The sequence below is a fragment of the Ammospiza caudacuta genome, chromosome 14, assembly GCF_027887145.1.
Source record: "Ammospiza caudacuta isolate bAmmCau1 chromosome 14, bAmmCau1.pri, whole genome shotgun sequence".
NCBI classification, from domain to species: domain Eukaryota; kingdom Metazoa; phylum Chordata; class Aves; order Passeriformes; family Passerellidae; genus Ammospiza; species Ammospiza caudacuta.
The window spans coordinates 10,492,157-10,512,424 of record NC_080606.1 but is presented as its reverse complement, the minus strand read 5'-3'; the positions used below and the strand labels follow the sequence as shown (position 1 = coordinate 10,512,424).

The 20,268-nt window shown below is 38.6% G+C and overlaps 1 protein-coding gene across 5 annotated transcripts; it reads left to right on the top strand.

Moving 5' to 3' along the window:
* Positions 1–1,494: 1,494 nt before the first annotated feature.
* On the top strand, positions 1,495–18,398 carry XIAP (X-linked inhibitor of apoptosis). Of its 5 annotated transcripts, XM_058814005.1 has the most exons (10): positions 1,508–1,572; positions 2,245–2,315; positions 3,584–3,707; positions 7,020–7,116; positions 9,724–10,620; positions 12,331–12,430; positions 13,434–13,512; positions 14,108–14,141; positions 15,205–15,429; positions 16,834–18,398. In XM_058814005.1, the coding sequence occupies exons 5-10, from the start codon at positions 9,756–9,758 to the stop codon at positions 17,025–17,027; spliced, it is 1,497 nt and encodes a 498-aa protein (XP_058669988.1). In that variant the 5' UTR covers positions 1,508–1,572; positions 2,245–2,315; positions 3,584–3,707; positions 7,020–7,116; positions 9,724–9,755; the 3' UTR covers positions 17,028–18,398. The 5 variants fall into 5 exon arrangements, with proteins under 5 accessions (XP_058669987.1, XP_058669988.1, XP_058669986.1 ...); XM_058814003.1 differs by lacking the exon at positions 7,020–7,116 and having other exon boundaries at positions 1,509–1,572; XM_058814002.1 differs by lacking the exons at positions 2,245–2,315; positions 7,020–7,116 and having other exon boundaries at positions 1,513–1,572.
* Positions 18,399–20,268: the final 1,870 nt, after the last annotated feature.

The following is a 20,268-nucleotide window of genomic DNA, read 5'->3' as shown; positions in this document are numbered from 1 at the left end:
ATTCTTACCATAGTTCTTGATTTAGACATCAAAACCTGAAAGTGGGTATTTGCAAAACCACTTTGTGACCTCTGAAAACAATCTGCTTCATTTGGACAAATATCAAACCTCAATAGAGCAAAGCCCTTTGTGAAAATCACCACTAACGAATGTATTAATAATGTGATATGACGAAGACTTAGGAGAATAAATATTCATGTTCACATTGTAGTGTTAAGGTGCAAACCTCTTATTGTGCCAAAGGTTCTTAAATAAATAATCTTGGCTTTGGACAGATGTGGAATAAGTTTAGATGGATGTGACTCAGTACTGCAATAGAGCTGTTTATTTCTTATAGGCTCAGCATCACCACTGTGCTGCATCACTAAATATTATGTTCTAGATTGCAGGTCATTCTTTTCTGAAAAAAGAGCAAGTGGTATGTGGAATTGCATCCTAAGTTATTGAGTATTGGTTTTGATTTACTGAATGATCATTACATGTTTTTTCTGATCAAAGTGAGTTTGTTGCTATTTCATTGCTTACCTTGTACTATAGTTACTTGTAATAACTAAAGGCTTTGAATCAAACTGTGGTCTGAGTAGGTGTTGGAAAACAAAGTGAGAAGCGATCCTTACTCAAAAGGGCTTTCAGTGTAAGCCCTGGAATCTGCAAACATTCTAATATATTGTATGATTACACTGCTTCTCCTGAAATTGTCCACACTATCTGCCACAAGTCTTCGGGGGTCTGCAAAAAGTGAGTTCCTACTGTTGACATGCACGAGGGGAAAACCAAAAAAGTTTGAGAACATTGTTCCAGGTTTTCCTGAGAATAGCAGGTCCCCATAGCCAAGTACCCTGTCAACGTTAAATGTGCTGGGTCAGCAGTGAGATCACCTGAGATTTTAAAAACCAGAAAAAGGTTAAAGCAACATTTTAATGTTCAGGACCATCTTAGTCTTAGCCATGAGAATGATTAGATGATTTTTGGCTATAAAGAAAATAGCCTGAGGTTTCTGTCTGATTTGGAAAATTCAAGTTCCAAAAAAATTATGGTTTAACAGATTTAAATCACAACAAGCTGTAATTCTGCGGGGACAAGAGGTGAGAGCAAGGAGAGCGCTGGGATGAGCATTTGGAGAAGATGGCGTGACATGAAGGGGCTGCTGGAGGTGCTGAGGGCGGAGAGGCGAGGCCGGCACGGAGCCGGGAGCGCTGGGAAGTGAAGCACTGACCGGACGGACAAACGGAAGGAGCTGAGGAGTCGGACCGAGGAAACTGAGGGGGTTGTGGGGGGTGAGCGGGATGAGAAGCGGGGCAGTGGGGACCGGAGGGGCTGAGGGGGCTGAGGGGAAGGACGAGCGGTGCTGAGGGGCCGCGGGCTGAGGGGCCTCTCTGCACTTCCTCCCGCCGCCGCCACGCGCCGCCCTCCGCCGGCGGGAGCCCGCCCGCCGCGCCCCCACCGGCCCGCCAGGGGGCGCTGCTCTTTCCCCGGCGCTGAGCCTGCCGGGAACCGCCATCTTCTGGTGACAGCGCTGCCGAGAGAGGCTCCGGTGCCGGGCACCGGACGGGACGGGATGGGACGCGCCCGGTGAGTGTCCACGGCAGCGGCGGGATCGAGGCGGCTGCGGGATCCGGAGGTGGGCCGGGCTCCCCTGCTGCCCGCGCTAGGGGCTCTCACTGCTCCGGGCGGCTCGGCGGGGCTCTCCGCGTGGAGCGGGGGGCTCGGTCCCTCGGTTGTGCCCCCACGGCGGTGCCGGGGATGCCGAGGGCCGGTGCGGCCGCCGCTGCCCCCGGGCGCTGCCGGAGCCGGCAGGAGGTCCCGGCGCGGCGTTGCCATGGGGACGGGCGCGCCGCCGCCCGCGGGAGCGGCCGGGCCGGGCCGGGCCGGGGCTGCCCGGAGGAGCCCAGAGCCCCTCCCGAGCCGTGCCCGGCTCGAACCTTCAGTGCTGCTCTTGGCCAAAGAGGATGAAAAATGTTCTATGCTAATGAGCGCTTCTGTGGTCTCTGTGGTTGTTTTGGCATATCTGAATATTATCTCTCCTTGCTCACTCTTTTATTATTTTAATTTTTATTAGGCCCATCACTTTCTAGGACTGCTTCTTGTTAATAAAAATGCAGTTTTGTTCGATTACAGTATTTATTAAGAATTCTATAGGGACAAGTTCACTCAAAGTAATTTTTTTCACTGGTAATTTAAGTTCAAGCAGTTCTCTTTTGCACAATGTCTTTGATTATATGCTTATATATTTCTCTTTAACAGTAAGTGTATTTCTGCTTCTGTACTACTTGTCTGATGCTTCTGTCTTCCTGCAGAAAGCCCTATAAATGGGTGTAAGTATGCGTTTTGGTTTGGGTAATTTTTGCACTGTTTTTAATCTGTATCTACTGCAAAATGCAGACATGTTTGCCGCACTACTTTCATTATCCCTTTACTGCTACAGTCTTAAATTGCAATTTTAATGCAAATACTTCAGGTAGCTAACAGGGAGAATTTAGTTCATATAGAAACTACAAGATCTTACAGGAGACTAATTTTAAAGGAAAAGCAACCAACTGCAGGGAAAAAACTCTTTTATCTTTTTGTCAAATACCTTTTTTTTAAATCTAATACCTGGACAAAGAGCAGTAGGATACAGATTTACGTAATTACTCATTGGATACAGATTTACGTAATTGCTCATTGAAGTAAATCACTCATGTAACAGAGAACAGTGAAGTATTGTCTCTAAGAAAGCAAGTTTTTGTGTGATGAATTGACTGGTTAACCTTTTATCTGGATATTTTTAATTTTTAAATTGCTTCCTTTTGCTATCTACTTGACTGGTTTGCAGTTTTCTTTGAGGTCCTTTAAAGAATCCCAAGTAGTTCCTGTTATGAAAAGCTTGGCACCTACAGCACTGGCCAAGAAGGGCAAAGGAACGAGTTAATGATTGTTCTGCATCTGCTCTGACCTTGCCCTTTGCAGTCAGCAGCAAAAGTGAAAGAATGCTGATGAGAATGGTTGGTGTGGGTTTTTTTGACTGCTCCCACTGATACGAAACAGACTTGCATTTGTTATCAGAGAAATAAGGAAATGTGTGTTCATATCTCAGTTTTAGAAGTATGGAAATGGATTTAATTTCTGGCTGTGTGTACCTGTGATAGGACTTCTCTGTGTTGCTCTCCTCCCAAGGTGGGTGGTACAGGGAGCTGAAGAGTTCCAGAAATCCAGTTTATAATCAAACACAGAATTTCTTAGGAGAGAGAAGTCTGGATCATGGGATTTAACTGTCTGCTTTACATTTTTTTCTCCTTTTTGCTGCCCTCTAGTTTTTAATTCCAGGATTTTGTTTTGTTGTCTTTGAATGTTAAGGAGTATCCCTAATTTATGTCCCTTACTAGTTTTAGTAAAACATCTAACAACATTTCAGAGTTTCCCTGACCTCAGACTCTTACAGCTTTAGATTATATTTTAATTTGGATTACTTGTCCAAGGGACAGAATTTTAAAATTATTTTTTTTGGTCATAGCTTTGAAGTTGTGGCTTCACAAACAGTGCTGAAGTTATGTGAAAGAGGTTTCTAACCTCTTTTTTTTGTTTTTTTTTTTCCTACCAACAGGAATGTAAATATTGGACTTTGTTCTAAAGATTGGTGGACAATAGCAATGAAACCAGTATCTGCTTTGATTAGTCCGTTGCTATACTTGGTCTGATTGGATACTAATTCCTTAGGGAAAACTGTTGTGAGTACCTTTTGTATTGTTTTGTTTAAAAATGTCCAGTCCTTTGCTGCTTTTTATTTTTCATAGCATGGGATCTTTTTTACAGAGTTCTAATGCAGGATATTCTGAGCATGATGATTGAAAGTCAGGCTCAAGAAGATTTTTAAACATGAAAAATATAGCTGTGTGTGAAGACTGAAAGGCTGTTATTATGAAGAAGGCATTCTGCAAAGCTTGAATTGAGTGTCACTCCTGTCTTATAAAATGTAAAATTAGGCTGCACATGTCTTGCAGATCATTGTTCTTCCCCTTCAATGATTTGGAGAGTTTCTTATTAAATAGAAAGGCAAGCAGAGTATTTTCAACAGGAACAGCTTTCATATTTTGTTTTCGGTAAAATATTAGAATTAGTTCCCTAGAATTTGTTCCTTAGAAGAAGTCAAAGTTAAAAGTAAAATATAATGGATAAAAGTAAAATATAATGGAGAATCCAAGAGAGATTTCCAAGTTTACAAGATGATGAGGGCTGTGTGTGCATAAATACCCTTTATGATGTGTGTGTATATATATGTACATATATATACACACATATATGTATATATGCAGATTCTTCCTATTCTAATAGCGAAGCATTCCTGCTGTGACCCCAGAAGGAATAGGGGTGCTGTTCTCTCTCCCTCAGTGTAGCTGAATCTCGGGGTGCTGTTCTCCCTCAGTGCGGCTGGGTCTCGGGGTGCTGTTCTCTCTCCCTCAGTGCAGCTGGGTCTCGGGGTGCTGTTCTCCCTCAGTGCAGCTGGGTCTCGGGGTGCTGTTCTCTCTCCCTCAGTGCAGCTGGGTCTCGGGGTGCTGTTCTCCCTCAGTGCGGCTGGGTCTCGGGGTGCTGTTCTCCCTCAGTGCAGCTGGGTCTCGGGGTGCTGTTCTCTCTCCCTCGGTGCAGCTGGGTCTCGGGGTGCTGTTCTCCCTCGGTGCAGCTCAGTGGCAGCGATGATCGATGATCGCAGCGTGGCTGCTGCGGGCGGTGGCACTGGCGGGGCAGGGAGCGCCCTCGCCAGAGGCCGAGGCAGGAGGTGCCAGCCCGGTGCTTCTGCAGCTTTGCCTTGGAATCCGGAGGTTCAGCAGTTCTGCTGTGGCTTGAGTCATGTTGCTGTAGCTGAAGTTTCTTATCGTAATATCTCCCTGATGAAAAACGCCCTCTTTTTCCATATTTTTCTTCAGCTAGGAGTTTAAATTATGTGTGAAAGAAGGATGTAGCACTAAAAGCTGAAGCTCAGCTCATTAGGAAAGGTGCATCTCAGGGCACTGCAGATTCTAATAGGCACTTTTTACTACTGGTTGTTCTTTTAAGTAACCCCTCTTGACTCAGTTTTTTTTTTGTTTGTTTCTTAGTAAGATACAAGAGCAGTATCTTACTTGGGCTACAGGCTGCCAGTTTTTCATACAGAAGCTGGTATTTACTCCTTCCCTCTCATACATGCAGCTAAAGTTCTGATGACATTTAACTTGGAAGTTCTCCAAAAGGATTTTCTTTCTCTGCCCTTAGCAGCCATGAAGTCATCTTTTTTTGTTTATTTCTCTATTCCATACCCATATGACTTCTTCATGAAGAAAATCACAGTGTGCAAATACTTCCCAGAATGGTATGTTTCTGTTGGCCTGGTTATGTACATTTTGAAGACAAGGGTGAGCATGAAAGTCTTTGTGACTTAAGTCAAAAATTAGGAGGATATAATAGCCTACTATAACCTTGAGCAGCTGAATGACTTCCTGTGATGACAAACCCTGATGGGAGGCTAAGCAGGACCTGTTGGAAGAACAGACAAATAAAGCTGAGCTGATAGGGTTATGTAAGCTTTGGCACTGAATCAGGAGGCATTCTGTAAATACACACCCTCTCTCTAAAATAAATCAAAAATATCTAAATAGGTCTTTTTTTTTTAATGGCTCTTGATAATTATATAAATACACTGAAATTTTCAAACACTGTTTAAATATATCATGTTTGTGGTAATTTTAATATTTATAGGTAGGTTTTCAGTTAGCAGCATGCACCTTCCTTGATCTAATTGCAGCTGAGCAAGCAGAAACTGAGGTTCATTGAAGTGACATATGGATAATCGGTGTGTCAGCTGGTGCAGTATGTTCTGTTTGATATTTACTTGGTGCACTACTCACATTTCAAAATTCAGCCAACAGTAAATACTAGCATGTATCCTTTGGTCAGGAACACGAGGCTGTGCAAGGAGATTGCTGACTTGGAGGTTACTGCCGTGCTAGTCATGTAAATGAATTAAAAATAACTCCTTGTAATGCCAGTCTAGTTTGGGGTTAAGGATGGAAATAATCACATCTAGTGAAATATACTTAAAAGGGAAAAGTGAGTATTGTACATTTCCTTTGAAGCTTTTCCAATCTAGGTAATATGATCATGTTGTATTTTTGCATAAAATAAATACCTCTTAATATTTGTAAGGCTGAATTAAACATGTTTGTTTTGCAGATCCACAATGTACAATTTTGCATTTTGAATAAGTTAACATTTTTGCTATATATTTTTGTCTCTACTTTTTCTTCTGAAACATAATCAGTAGGCTATATAGATTGCTAATTCAGGTTGAAAGAGGGTGGTGTCTCGTGGCAAATAGCCTTCAGATGTTTAAAATCAGGATTAAGCTTGGCTTATCTTCTAGAAGCCTTTCAGGCTAAAATAGACTTGTTTACTCACTGTATAAAAATATATATAATGCTTCAATAGTAGTTGAAATATCTAGTTTTTATAAGTGAAGATGATCTTTAACATTTCTGGATCTTCTACCTTTAATTCTCAGTGGTTAATTAAAACCTATGCAAAATGGCTTCATTACCTTCAGTATACATGGAGTGTACTCTGACCTCATGTTGGCTACTGGTATATATTGTAAAGTCTTGTGTGCCCATTTTAGGTGGCAGATTTTTGTGAGTTTGTTTCTTAGCTCTAAACTATTTAAAAAATTTACCCTCACTCATTTTTCTGCTACAGTTAATATCTGTCTGAGTGCTGTTACGGTGCCAGATATCATTCTAGATCATTATTCCAACTAACTGGGGTTAGGCAGCTGCTAAAAAACATGTGCTGAAGTAGTCTTCTTAAGCTCGCTGTAATTTTACACTATGAGTAGTTGCTTTTAACTACTAGTTGTTTGAAATAGAAATAATTGAAGATGATGCTTTATTTAAAGTAGCACTGATGTTTATATGAAACACTACTTACACAGGCAAAGAGTTTGCCTCAGTGCTTGATAAAGATGTTTCTCATAGATACAACTACAGTGAAATGTAAACCAGCCATGTTTCCAGGGCTGCTGGAAGGGAAGGTGTGGTGTGGCTGGAGCATTGTCAAACCTTGCCTCTTCCTGGGAGGAACTGGCCCTGCTTCTGTCATTGCAGGAGTTAGGTGAGGCTTTTAGAGTGATACTTGAACCTTTCTGCTCCAAGTGATCATGATTAAATTATGTGGTTGATATGATTTGAAAAAGCAGCTAGTTCATAGTAAAGAATTGATCTGTTGTGATTGTACTCCCTGTGTCAGTACTTATTGCTCTCTTGGTACATGCTTTTCATACTGTTTTGATTGTGAGGATTGACTCCAGAGAATCCAAATGTGGCAAATATTTTCATTATCACCATGGGGAGGGCATAATATCGTTTTTATTCACCATGTTAACAAAGGATTTTTGAAGTATCCATGGCATTGTAGAAAAAAACTAATGTACATAAAGCAAAAAATTAAAATGTAAAAAATTTAAATAGGAATTTTTTTTTCACTGTTTCAGAACTCATTTCTATATAAATACAATAGAAATAGAGGTATGCTGCTATTCATACAGCAAAAGCCATATATGTTTGGTTTGGTTTTTTCAATGGACAGTTTGAGAAGGAGTTTTTGAAGGATGTGAGGTAGGCTTTGTTTGTGTTCTGGTAGAAAGTCTTTCAGGCACACAGATAAGGAAATTACTGTGCAGCTAACTGGTTTTGAGTAATACCAATTCTTTCATGAATGCAGTGTAGTAGTGATAGATGCTGAAGGTCACTTGAGATCTTTACAGGAACAGTTCTAGAGGCTTTAAAATAAGGCTTTATAAGAAAATAAACATGAGCAATAAACATAAAACCTTTTAGGATTTCATTTTAAAAAACAATTGTTTTCAATAGATGTATGTATATAAAAATACATGTTTTATGACAACTTTCATATTACTAAATGTAATTACTGGTTTGGGTTTCTTTGCCCTTCAAAGTCAGAACGAGCATATAGGTCAGATTTGTAGGTCAGTCAATGCAATTTATTCAGATGCTATTTTTGAATTTGCTAAGCTAAACCAGAAAGGCACAGTATAATTTGATAATTTGTAGTGTTATTACATTAGTCATGAAGTGACAGACAGAAGGAATTAAGGCTGGTGCTCAGTTTGGATCCATGATTACATGAAGCACCCATGCCAGGTGGCTGACGTCACGTTTCCTTCACCTGCTCACAGCCTAATTGTCTTTGTCATCTTGGCAGAGGATGCTGCAATCCTGCAATACATAGGCATTTTAATTTCCTCCTCCCTTTTTGAACCCTAAAAAAGGTTTTGTAGAAGCTACATGTGGTGTTATAGAAGTAATCATTGTAACATCTGCATTCCAGAATGTATAATCAATATTAATGCAGGTCTTGAGGAAGCTATATTTTTGTGTGCTGGCCTACCTTATACAGACTGGAAATAGATATTTTTCAGTATTCTTATAGAAAATGGAGAAGAACATTTGTTCAGTTAAGTACATACTCTGTTTTCCTTACATGCCTTTCTTTTTGCTATTTGCTGAACTATCACTGCTTTGTGCTAAGAAGTTTATTTGGGCAGTCTCATAATTTAATTTACCACTTTAAGATGTGATCAGCAATAGCCAAGACTTTTTAAGTTCATAGTATCACTGCACTTGTCTGGACAAGACATGAATGTTTACTATGCTTTGACTTCATCCATGTTGGGAGGAAGGTGATGACACTGTCAATTTGTGGTTCTTGCACAAGAACTGCTGTAGCCAAGCTGCTTTGTTTCATCCTCAGCTAAGATGGGGCTTGTCTGAGTGCTCTGAGCAGCCTTCTGCCACAGAAGGGACATGAGGCGGAACTGGCAGCTGGTACTCACCCTGGAAAAGTATAGGCTGGGGTAGGAATGTATGACAAGTGCTAAGAAGAATGACATTCCTTCAGGTAGGGGAGGGAGGAAAAGCTGGGGTGATGGCAGGAGCGCAGGAATTTTTCTAGAGGGTGTAGGCAGGGTGTGGAAAAGTGGAAGCAGTATGCTGGACATGAGCACTGGTCTGGGTATTCCCAACACACTGATCTTTAAAGCAATGCCCAGCACTTCAACCAGTGAAATATTTTATAGTTAATTTCACAAGATACTTTGCTACAATATAAATTGAGGTGTGTCTTTGAAATAAAAGAAAAGTAAAAAAGCTTTTTTCTTTTTGATGACTGTTTTACCAGTGTCTGCCCACCTGTAATGGGCAGGGATGTGATGGCCTTCATATGAGGTTAATATATAGTTGTGTTTGAGAATTGAGCTCTAAAATCTTGCAACTATGGTCTGGCTCAGATCAGTATTTTAAATTTAGTAACTTTGTATTTCAGGTTCAGAAGCCTTTTGGCATGATTTTGGCCAGAACTTTTATTTGTATTTTGTTGACTTCATTCTTGCAATCTTCCTTAAGAAATAGAACATACTTTTAAAGCTATAAACCTGTGTGTTCTCCAGGTAAATATTTATAGGCCTTTAAGACATCTTGATCTTTCTGCTTTTCTTTACAAGTTTTGTTATTTGATTTTAATACCTTCTTTTTTGCCTTTATGTGGCAGGTAATGCAGGCAGGGGTGAAATGGGGTAGAAGAGGAGGAATTGTTATTTTAATAAATAAAGGATGGTAGTTGAATTTAGCCATTTTCCAGGGTTGTATATGGGTATGATCTATCCTTCTCTCTGGGAAATTCAAACATGTGTTCCTTGTTTAGGAAACGTGCAGGGGAGCCCTGCCTGTGAGGAGATGACGTGCAATGTCCCCCCAAGCTCGGGAGCCTCTGCGGACACCGACGGGGCCCAGGACTGGGCACAGGAACGGGAGCGACGGGGAACTTTTGTGGGATTCCCACAGGACTGTCCTGTTTCTGTGCTGGCTCTAGCCCAAGCTGGCTTTGTTTATACTGGAGAAGGTGACAAAGTGAAGTGCTTCAGTTGCCATACTACTGTTGAAGGATGGGTGTCCGGGGATTCTGCAGTTGAGAGACACAAACAACTTGCCCCCAACTGCAAGTTTATTACTGAATCTGCTTTTCTGGAAAGTAGCATGGATCCTGATACCCAGAACTACCAGAATGGAACTGAAAATGGTACCAGCAATTCAGCCCTCCCGTGTGCTCTGGATGACCCTGATGTGGAGGCAGATTACCTTTTGAGAACTAGGCAGGTTGTGGATATGTCAGATACTTTATATCCTAAAAACCCTGGGATGTGCAGTGAAGAAACGAGATTAAAGTCTTTTCATAACTGGCCTCTCAATGGCCAGTTGACGCCACAGGAATTAGCTAATGCTGGATTTTATTACACGGGTGTTGGTGACCAAGTGGCATGTTTTTGTTGTGGTGGAAAATTGAAGAACTGGGAACCCGGTGACAGAGCTTGGTCAGAACACAAGAGGCATTTTCCCAAATGCCTTTTTGTCCTGGGCCGGGATGTAGGAAATGTTTCAAGTGAATCTGTTCCTTCTGAGCTTGGTGTAAGTGGTCTGAACAATGCACAGTACCCAAGGAATCCCTCTATGGCAAAATATGGAAAACGTTTACAAACGTTTTTATCTTGGATATATCCTGTTGACAAGGAGCAACTTGCTGAAGCTGGGTTCTATAGCATAGGTAAGTCAGACCTTGAAATGACTAATACCTTTTACAAAGAAATTGTACATGAGGAAGTGTCTTGTTATGGAAAAAAAAAAAAACAATTAAAAAAAATTTTATATGCAACAGTGTGGGAAATAGGTTTGTAGAGAAGAAATAGTTGGCTTCTGATTGTGATAGCATGAATTATAACATCTGTATTGTCTCATCCTTCTCATGAGACTGAAAATGGAATGACATTTTATAAAATGCCTCTCAGTTGCCCCATCTGTGGGTCAGAAAAGGGCATTATCCAGCAAAACAATTTGCCAGAATCTCTTTACTCTGTAATCTACTTTTCACAGTTTTTATGTAAAATTGCATACATTGTAATGAGTATGTTTACTAGCAAAGTGTGGACTTGATCATAAATTTATTCTTAGCAGTAAAACAACGAAGTATGGTTTTTTGCCTGTTAAAACCTTTATAATACATCTTTCACAATGACAATTATTTGAGTAATAATTTTTAAGAAACAAAGTGCTGTCCCCCAGACCTTAGGTGTAAGGAATGGGCCTGTGGCCTGTACAAAAGGCTGTGAGCGAGACAGTCCAGAATCCAGGTGGTGTATCATTGTATTTAACATGAGTTTGCATTATCATGGCATGTGGACACCCAAAACCAGTGAATACCACTACTGCCTACTTTATGAAGACAGTGGTGCCAGTGGAAGAGCTTTTACTCTTTGACATGTAGGGTTTGATTTGGATCAGGCACCATCTCTGTGCATTGGTTTCTAAATTAGATGGAATTGCACAGTACTATTAAGCCCTTTGAAATTCCACACTGAGAGATAATGCTCAAGTGCAAAGTATTGCTCTTACTCAGTCACAAGGAAAAGGGGATTATCTGGGGTAATTTCTTGCTTTCATCTTACTTGACTTCTCTCTTGCTAAGTCTCAGAACTTTATAGTATAATTATGTTTATTTTGCTTGTGGCCATAAATAAAATCTTTGCTATATTCCTGTGTAGGTTATAAATGGGCAATATTTGTACCCACTGGAACTATTTTATTGATTTCTCCTTGGGTTCATGGAAGTACCAATAGATCTGTATGGTGGAGTTGCACTAGCTGGGCTCCAGCTTATCAGACTGAGGGCTCTTCAGGTGACTTCTGTGAAAACTGCTCCCTGTGGCCTGAGGAGCATTTAACTCTCTGTGGAAACACCACCCATACCTCCTCTCATTCAATAAAAACAATATTTAAGCACTTTCTGGGGCAGTCTTGGATCACAGTAGGCACAGTGCTAGAACAGAGAGGATGCAGTTCTCAGCTGGTTTTGCTGTTGCTGGTTAGGGCCTGTTTATCTTAATGGGAAATAGAGGACCACAAAGCCATGTAAACATCTCTCATTATTTGTGGCAAGCATCTTCAGGCTTGTTTACCATTGGATAGAGCTCCATGATAACAGATTATTTTCAGCTTTTGTTTTTTTATCTATATAATTACTTACTAAAATAAAATTAAAGAAATTTGCTTCTCTTATTTTGTGTTTCATTAAGTTCAGTTCTCCCCTGAACATTTGTTTCAAATCATGTGTGTTGTCCTCTGTTAAAAGGGAGTTATTTTCAACTGAAATTGTAAATCAGTAAAAGCAATACTTCTTTTCTTAGTGTAACATCGTAGTTGAAAACTTGGTATTATGCCTGCACAAAGTGTGCAACTTCATTCTTGTGTGTTTCCTCAGGTAAGGGTGATCATGTTGTGTGTTTCCACTGTGGTGGAGGATTGCAAGAATGGAAGGAAAATGAGGACCCTTGGGATCAACATGCCAAATGGTTTCCTGGGTAAGGTATCCCTTGCGTGTGTCTGAGTCTTATTTACAGTATATTGCACTTTAATGGCAGTGCATACTAATAAAGGCTTGAGAAGGTTGATTATGGTTTAATACTGTTTAGATTTATAATAATTTTGTCTTATTTGTAACATTATTAAAGGGAAGATATGTGTCTGGATTTAACCAATGTTTGCTTTGTCAGCAAGAATTGTGTGGTTTTGTCAATATGTATCTGAGGGGTTTTGCTTGTTATCAAAATGCTACATTGTAATGGTTGTTTTAACAGCTTTGTATTGTAAAAGTTTGTAACTTATACAAGATACAAAATGACTAAACAGCTGCCACAGAGCAAACAAACCCAAAGTGGGTTAGTGGCATGGAATATAGAATATAGTTCTCTCTAATTTGAAAGGATTAAGGATTTCAGACAGTACTAGTAGTAGCAGGAGCAGAAGTAGTTTTTAGGAAGACTGCCAATATTGTTTAAAATCTATTCTGAGGTTTTGCACATCAGCCTCAATGGCAGTGTGGCATTCTCACAGCAGCTGTTCCTGAAGGTGAAGGAACTGCTGGAGCTGGAGAACTCTTGTCAAGGAGTTGTGGCATTCCCGAAATCTTCTGGTAGGGAAGGCTAAGGCTGGCTGGAGAATAATGAAAGAAAGCATGGAAGGCACATGTTTCACCAGTGACTGTTTGCTTTGATTGTGAAAGACTAAAAGAAATGTTTGTTTTTCATTTGAGTGAGCCTTTATGTTTAGAAATCTGTCATGAGCTGTCATGGACAACAACTCCTCAGCTTTCTTTTTTACCAAAAATGTGAGAAAGATAAGTACTGCTTAAGTGTTTAAGTGTTCTTAGAAATATAACAGTGACATCACAGAGGTTGACTAAACATTTAGAGATTTTAAAAGCAGGCAATCTGTATGTTGTAGGAAATTTGTCAAAGTTTCCATAGTTATGTAACAATTTGCTGCTAATGCAGTTCTATTAAATCTAAATGTTCTTATTTTTAGGTGCAGATTTGTGAGGAATGAAAAGGGGATAGAATTTATAAATAATGTTCACTTAAAAGATGGGTGTACGGATTCAACAGTAAGTTTCTTGCTTATTAATAATTTTGTTAACATAGCAAAAAGAAACAATTTTTATATGAAGTTATCTTTTAATTGCATGGCTATCATTTAATCCACCTGCTGCCACTTTGGTTGGCAGGAAGTGAAGGAATTGCAGTGTGTTTTGGCTCTGTCAATCAGAGTGTAGCCATCTCCCAGTTCCCCATAGTCTGGGTTATGGATCCCAGCCAGGGCACCTTGGGAACGTGGGATATTGGATACTAAACAGGTGCCATTTGTTTTATAGCCTGGGAGCCTAAGGTGGATGATGAATAATAGCAGATACATTTTCTTTTCTTGTTGGTAGAACATTGTTAAACTTGTGTATAGTCACTAAAATGTAAAACTGATAATGTTTTAGAATTCTTTTGTAGACTAAGAAATGTGTACATATGGTTATTGCAGAGATAGGTTAAAATTATAACAAAATGCTGATCATGTTCAGAGCAGATGAAATAGTTTTAGTCACTAAAATAACTTGAGATCAAATAGCTATTTTTTAATTTTGTAACTGTATGTATTTACTTCTACTTTCTCCAGAATTTTAATTTTGTTTCTTTATATTTCACTTTTAGACAGAAGCTGCTGAAGGGACAATAATTCCTAAAGGTATCTGTTTAAAACAAATGGCTTCCCCTATTTTGGAATATCCATATTTGAGTGTATAGTGACAGGAATGGTTAATTTTAAATCTTAGAGCTAGTGAGTGTGCAGCAAGTATGGAATTAGTAGTGCTGTGGGATGAATGCTAAACACTGACCAGAACCAGCCCTTCTTCATGGCACGAAGAGTTGGTCTGTCCAGTGGCAAGGACCAGGCAGCTGAGCAAGCTGAAGTAGTTTATGATGTCTTCCAGAATTACACATTCCTGCAACGCTTTTCACAAATAGCAAGCAGTAAAAAGACAAAACAATCAAAAAAACAATCAAAGGGGTAGGAGGAGGCCAATCAAGCAGCTTCATTCCAGGGAATGGGAGCTATTGACAGTAAGAGTGGCTACACAAAACCTGCTTAGAAATCTCTCCCATACTGCTCATTTATGAGAGTTAAAACAAAAGAACCTTTAAAAAAAAGCTTTTGTTTTTAAAAATTAAAAATTCAAAAGTTTTGCTATTTGAACAATGTTGATAAGTAAAAGGAAGGGGAAAGCCCAACAAGTGGTTTCCCAAAGTGGTGTTGTGTCTTGCCATGGATAGACCTGCTTGCTTGTTGGTGGTGCTGTGTTTTGGATTTATAAATTCAAATTATTTATTGGTTTCTCTCAACACATGTAGGAGGAATTTTTTCTCTCTGAACTGATTTAAAATTGATGTAATGTGACTTATCCATTTTGCCTTTTTGGATGAATGTCATTTGACATGCAGCTACAAAATTTGTGATGGTAGTTCTATGAGACATGTTATTTATTTTGAAGTAGTTGACTTTAGTAGCAAATTTAGGAGGATTTCTATAATATAAATAGATGAGGGGAGACTGGGAAAGCTAGGATAGAAAAAAAACTCAAATCTGCAAGTCTTTACAATTAGCAAAATGCTCAAATTGGAAATACGCTTCCTTTGATTACATATTTGTTTGCAAATATGTGTCTTAGAGTACTGTAGTCAATATTGTCAGATAATCAGATTCATCCTTCTTAAAGTGTTTTTGTTTCTTTTTTAATTTCTTGTTTTAGATGGTCTCTTACAGAATCCTTTGGTACAAAGTGCCATAGCCATGGGTTTCAGTTTGTCTGAGATTAGGAACACCATGGAAAAGAGATTGCAGATGACTGGAGAAAGTCACACATCTGTTGAGGATCTGGTAGCAGACTTAAGTGCTCATAAAGAAAATACAAGGGATGAAGAACCAAATGAAATCCCAGTTGAGCAAGATGAGCTTATTCAGTTACAAAACCTCTGTGTGTACTTTCATATCAGTTCTTTAGTCTGTGAAATATTTTTTAATGTTATCTGTTTACCCTCTGATCCCAGTCTTACCTATAGTAAATTTACAGTATTGTAAATTAAATTTAAAGACATTTGGTTTGGGGCATTTGGAAAAAAAACCCAAAACCCTGAACAAATAGTATGTTAAAATATGTGAGTGTAGCAGCATTTATAAACATCATCTCTAAAATAAGTAGTATTGGTATCTCACAGGTGTGTAACAGTGACAGTCTAGTATGTTTCTGGTAAAGGTTGTATGTGCTAAAAAAAGCCAAAGTTGTTGTGACAATAATATTTTAAAACTAAAAGCAAGAATATAGTTATAAGATGAACTATAGATGTGGCAAAGTGAAATAGACCCAGGGACACGCTGCTGTATTTGGTGTATTCAATGTGCATTTATTTACAGTATATCATTTTGCTTGGGGTAGAAGTATTTTTGTTCTTGGCCAATAAGAACAAGTGTGCATCTAAGTGGTGTTTCTATTCAGTATTTTTGTTCCACCTTTGCTGGGACATGCAAGTCAAGCTCAGAAAGCCCTTGTGGTGCACTCTGCAGACAGACCAAATGCAGGAGTTCTGATTCAGGAGACTTGTCATTTAAGCCAAGCATATGGGTGAATTCATAGGGAGGGCAGAGACCATCTGGTTGGCATGATAAGCTGAGATCTTACCAACCCACTCTTTTAATAAGATTTTTAACAGGGCATTATGGGGGAAGAGGAACTTGCAGTGCAACTGGACCTTATTTTGGTGGTTGGCTGTGCAGAGCTTCCCCCAAGTGGCAGGGGAAGGTGTCTGAATTTTGTATTTTCACATGGGGCATATTGGAATAATAAAGAGCTCATGTACAATGCCAGATTGATTCTTTCTGTGTTACAGATTTTAAGCTTTTTGAAGTATGGGCATTTTGAAAATGGGGACAGGGAAGTTGCATCCTCATTTTCTCATTGGGAAAACTCAGAAAAAGAAATAAAATCCAAATGACTTAACCAGTAGCAACAAGCCTTTCTTTCACCTTCTGCTCAAATTTTGGGGAAATTTTGTCAGAGAGAGGTCTGTGAAAAGAATGGTTCCTGATTGAAATATGCATATCCTAAGTTTTGTAGGTATTTCAAGCTCTTACCAATACAGATATATGTACTCCCTGCTTGCATTGGCCTGGGAGATGTAATGGCATAGAAGGGGAAATAAAAAAAGAGGATTCCATGCTGCAGCTAGGATTCCTCTCTTGTAGTTCTTCTTGGTTCTTTTTAAGAGTGTGACCTTTAAGTCATATGAAGAACACCTTGTCCTTGTGTGTAAAGAGAAAAAAAATAATGAGATTCAATGGTAGTAAGTATGTTAACTTGTTTTTATGTATCTGTTTTCCTTAGACCTCAGTACTGAAGAGAAGTTAAGACGTTTGCAGGAAGAAAAGCTCTGTAAAATCTGTATGGCTAAGGATGTGTCTGTTGTCTTCATCCCCTGTGGTCACCTGGTTGCCTGTAAGGAATGTGCTCAATTGCTTAATGAATGCCCTCTGTGTCGTAAAGATATTATGAAAATACAGGAAGTTTTTTTGTATTAGTGAAATACACAGCCCTATGGATGCAAATGTTTCTTGTTTTGTTACTTTAAAAATGTGTAACATAATGGAAAAAATGCACTTAATTCCAGACTGTAACCATATGGCAGGACTTAGATTTTCTGCTGTCAAACTCTACACATTTTAACACTTCACAAATTATTTTCCTTAAGTGATTTTTTGTATGTAAAAAGCAATATGTATGAAAGGCAAATATGTATGTTTTGTAACTTCAGTTCATAGACCTGATATAGGAAAGCCCAAGTAATGTAAACCTTTATTTATGTGATCATTGCTTTGTTTCACTTTGGTAGGACTCTATGACTCAAGTTTGTGCAAATAGAGTTTGTACAAAGAGCCTGTCCCTATATAAAATTTGTAAATAAGTTAATTCCAAATATAATTGTATACATGTATATTATACCTGAGATTTTAGCTTTTTCAAAATATTATGTATGATTGAAAATAGTCTCTTTTTTTTCTGTAACTTTGGTTGTAACATAATTCAGACAAGACACACAAACCTGCTGCTGTAACCTTATGGTTACTTCTGCTACATTTTAGGTTCATCTGTTTTAATTTAATTCCTGTCTCCCTGTCTATTTTTCTGGTTCAGATGTATAAATTGTCTTCAGTAAGCTGGTTTTGGACATCTGTTTTTCACAAAGTTCCATCTTTAGATAAAATGTATATTAATTTTATTGATTAAAAGGCAACTCAAGAAATTAAGGAGATTTTGTGTACCCTGTGCCCTTTGTGAGAGGAGGCTCATTTTAAATTTGCCCCTTACACAAAAAGATGTTCAGTTTGACATTTTTCTTGTTTGGTTTTTTTTTTGTAACACAGTGTCATCCCAACTGATTTATTTGCTAATACTTTACACTGCTTCATAACTTACATTTTCATAGGAGAGAAGATAAAATTTTATCTCCTTGAAAATGCTTTATTAAAATTCACTGGCAGTGTTAGAAATCTTTCATTTTTGTTCATGTCAGTTTGCAGCATTTAAATTTAAAAGTTAAGAACTATTCTAATGAGAGCCACATTAAAGCATTTAAACTATTTCTTGCTGGACTCATCCCTCATTTCTGATTTTGAAAGTATCACAGCTTTGTATTTAAGTACAGCTGTTTTATGATCACTGCTTGATTATGTCACTTCCTTACTTTTTTGGAACTATTGATACATTCTGTGTATATATTTTTGAGTTCTACACACTAAGGTTTAGAATATAGAAAATACAGAACATAGTTTTTCATGTTATTAAAGTTTTGAATACACAGAAATATATTATCTACCTTTTCTATTTTTTTAAATCTCTGCTGTGTAATGGTATGAATATTTAAAATAAAGTGCAACCCAGATGTTCCTTAATCAGTGTATTTGATTCTCACATTAAAAAAAACCAGAAGGCTGCTTTCTTTTGCTCTTTGTTTTATAATTAAATTAATTAATTTAACCTGAGTATTATTAAGGATAATGAATATATTTTAATCTGAGAGAAAATAAAATCTATTCTTTGTATAGATTGAAGTTTGTTAATTATAAATCTAAGGTTAGTTTTGCTATTTTTTATGGTTGAATTTGGTCTTGGGAATAGATGATGACTTAGAAATTCATGAAGGATTCAGTTTTATTTTGCCTTTCTGTGTCTTTGTGAGGAGTTTAACGTTTCAGATAATTCATGCATACAGGGATTTTTTGGGACAGATATAGACTGGCAATCCTGTTGGTTCCTAGCTGCCCTTCTTCCCTACAGGGAGGGTCTTCTGTCCCTATCAAGGGAAATGGGGAGGTTGTTAGCCTTGAGCTGCTGTGGCTTGCCAGAAATAGCTTGTTTGGTTAAGGCTGCACGGTGTGCTGCTGACTGGTTGAAGCAGATGGTTGGTTACCTAAGCCTGACCTGAGTCATGTGAGAGAGGCTGGATCAGCTGCACCCAACCCACAGGCTGCAGAACCTGGCAGGCAGCTCAAAGTCCTGTCTGAGAAAGAGCTGGACCAAATTTAGCTTAAACTGTTGCAAAACTCAATCTCAGCAAGGAGGTGATTTGGGGTGTAAATGTAGTATGTAAATTGTCTGAGAAAAGCTGGGAAGTAGGTCACACACACAACCTTCTACACTGCAATGGAGAGCAAACACATTGTCCTACATTGCATGATTGCTTCATGCTAAAGCTTGTTAACTTTTAAAAGGTTTATATTTTTAGATACATATCCCTTACTGCAACTTTTTCATTAATATTATAAAAGATACAGCTATATAGCAATTCAAATTGTAATCACTTAGGGACATTAAAGGATTAAAAGCCTTTAAGTGAGGTGTCAAAATAAAAATTACAAACTCTGTAGGTTTAGGGTTTTTTTTTTAAACGATAATCAGAGTTCTATTCAGACTAAATGTGAAAAAATAATTAGCATAGTCATCAAATTCTGACAGCTTGAATTAGGAAGACTTTTTTTCAATTTATTCTGATTTTCAGTATCTTAAAGAAACAGAAGAAATTCCATGGCCTCTAATACTGGGTTGGATGTTTAAAGAGATGGAAAAGAAAGATGCAAATAAATGGAGTGGAAGCACTGGGGCTTTGAAAAAGAGATTAGCAGCAGGACACAGATGCCTTGGAAGTTGATTTTTATGAGTTTCCTGGGAGATGTGCAATATGTTCAAGGATCTGTATTCAGTAACTTTCTTCTAGTGGATTCTGTATAGTATCTTTCTTTGATGTTACTTGTAGTAGCAGAACTACTTGCTACTCTGGATACATGAGATATTTACAAGGGTTTTCAGTAAGGTCCTGGAAGTGTGTTGCTTAGAAAGCATGGGAAGTGCATGGTTTATTTAGTAACAGAAGGCTAAAATAAGAAAACCCAAAGAGTTGATGTCTTTGTTAAATGAGGAGCTTTTTCTCACTGCCTTAAAATGTGGGGTCTGAAACACACAGACTCACTCAGCTGATTGCAGCAGCTTCTGCCTCTGCAGCCAGGAGCTGTCTGGACTTTTTTTAAAATTTGTTTTGAGGCTTGATCTTAAGCTCATAATACAATCAAAACTTCTTAAATTATTATAGCTTGGGGATTGGTTGTTGGTTCGTTGGTGGGGGTTTTTTTGGTTTTTGTTTTTGGGGTTTTTTTCAATTAGAGTCCTTAAATACTCATTTTAACATTGTCTGGTTAGTTTAGTTTTGACCACAGTTCTTCAGTGGAATTTTTTGTTAGCTATATGTGCAGGCTGAAGCTACAGGAC

Coding starts and splice junctions, on each gene's coding strand:
- XIAP (XM_058814004.1), top strand. CDS start 9,756: ATGACGTGCAATGTCCCCCCAAGCTCGGGAGCCTCTGCGGACACCGAC. Junction 10,621..12,330: donor AGCTGGGTTCTATAGCATAG/GTAAGTCAGACC, acceptor GTGTTTCCTCAG/GTAAGGGTGATCATGTTGTG. Junction 14,142..15,204: donor AGGGACAATAATTCCTAAAG/GTATCTGTTTAA, acceptor TTCTTGTTTTAG/ATGGTCTCTTACAGAATCCT.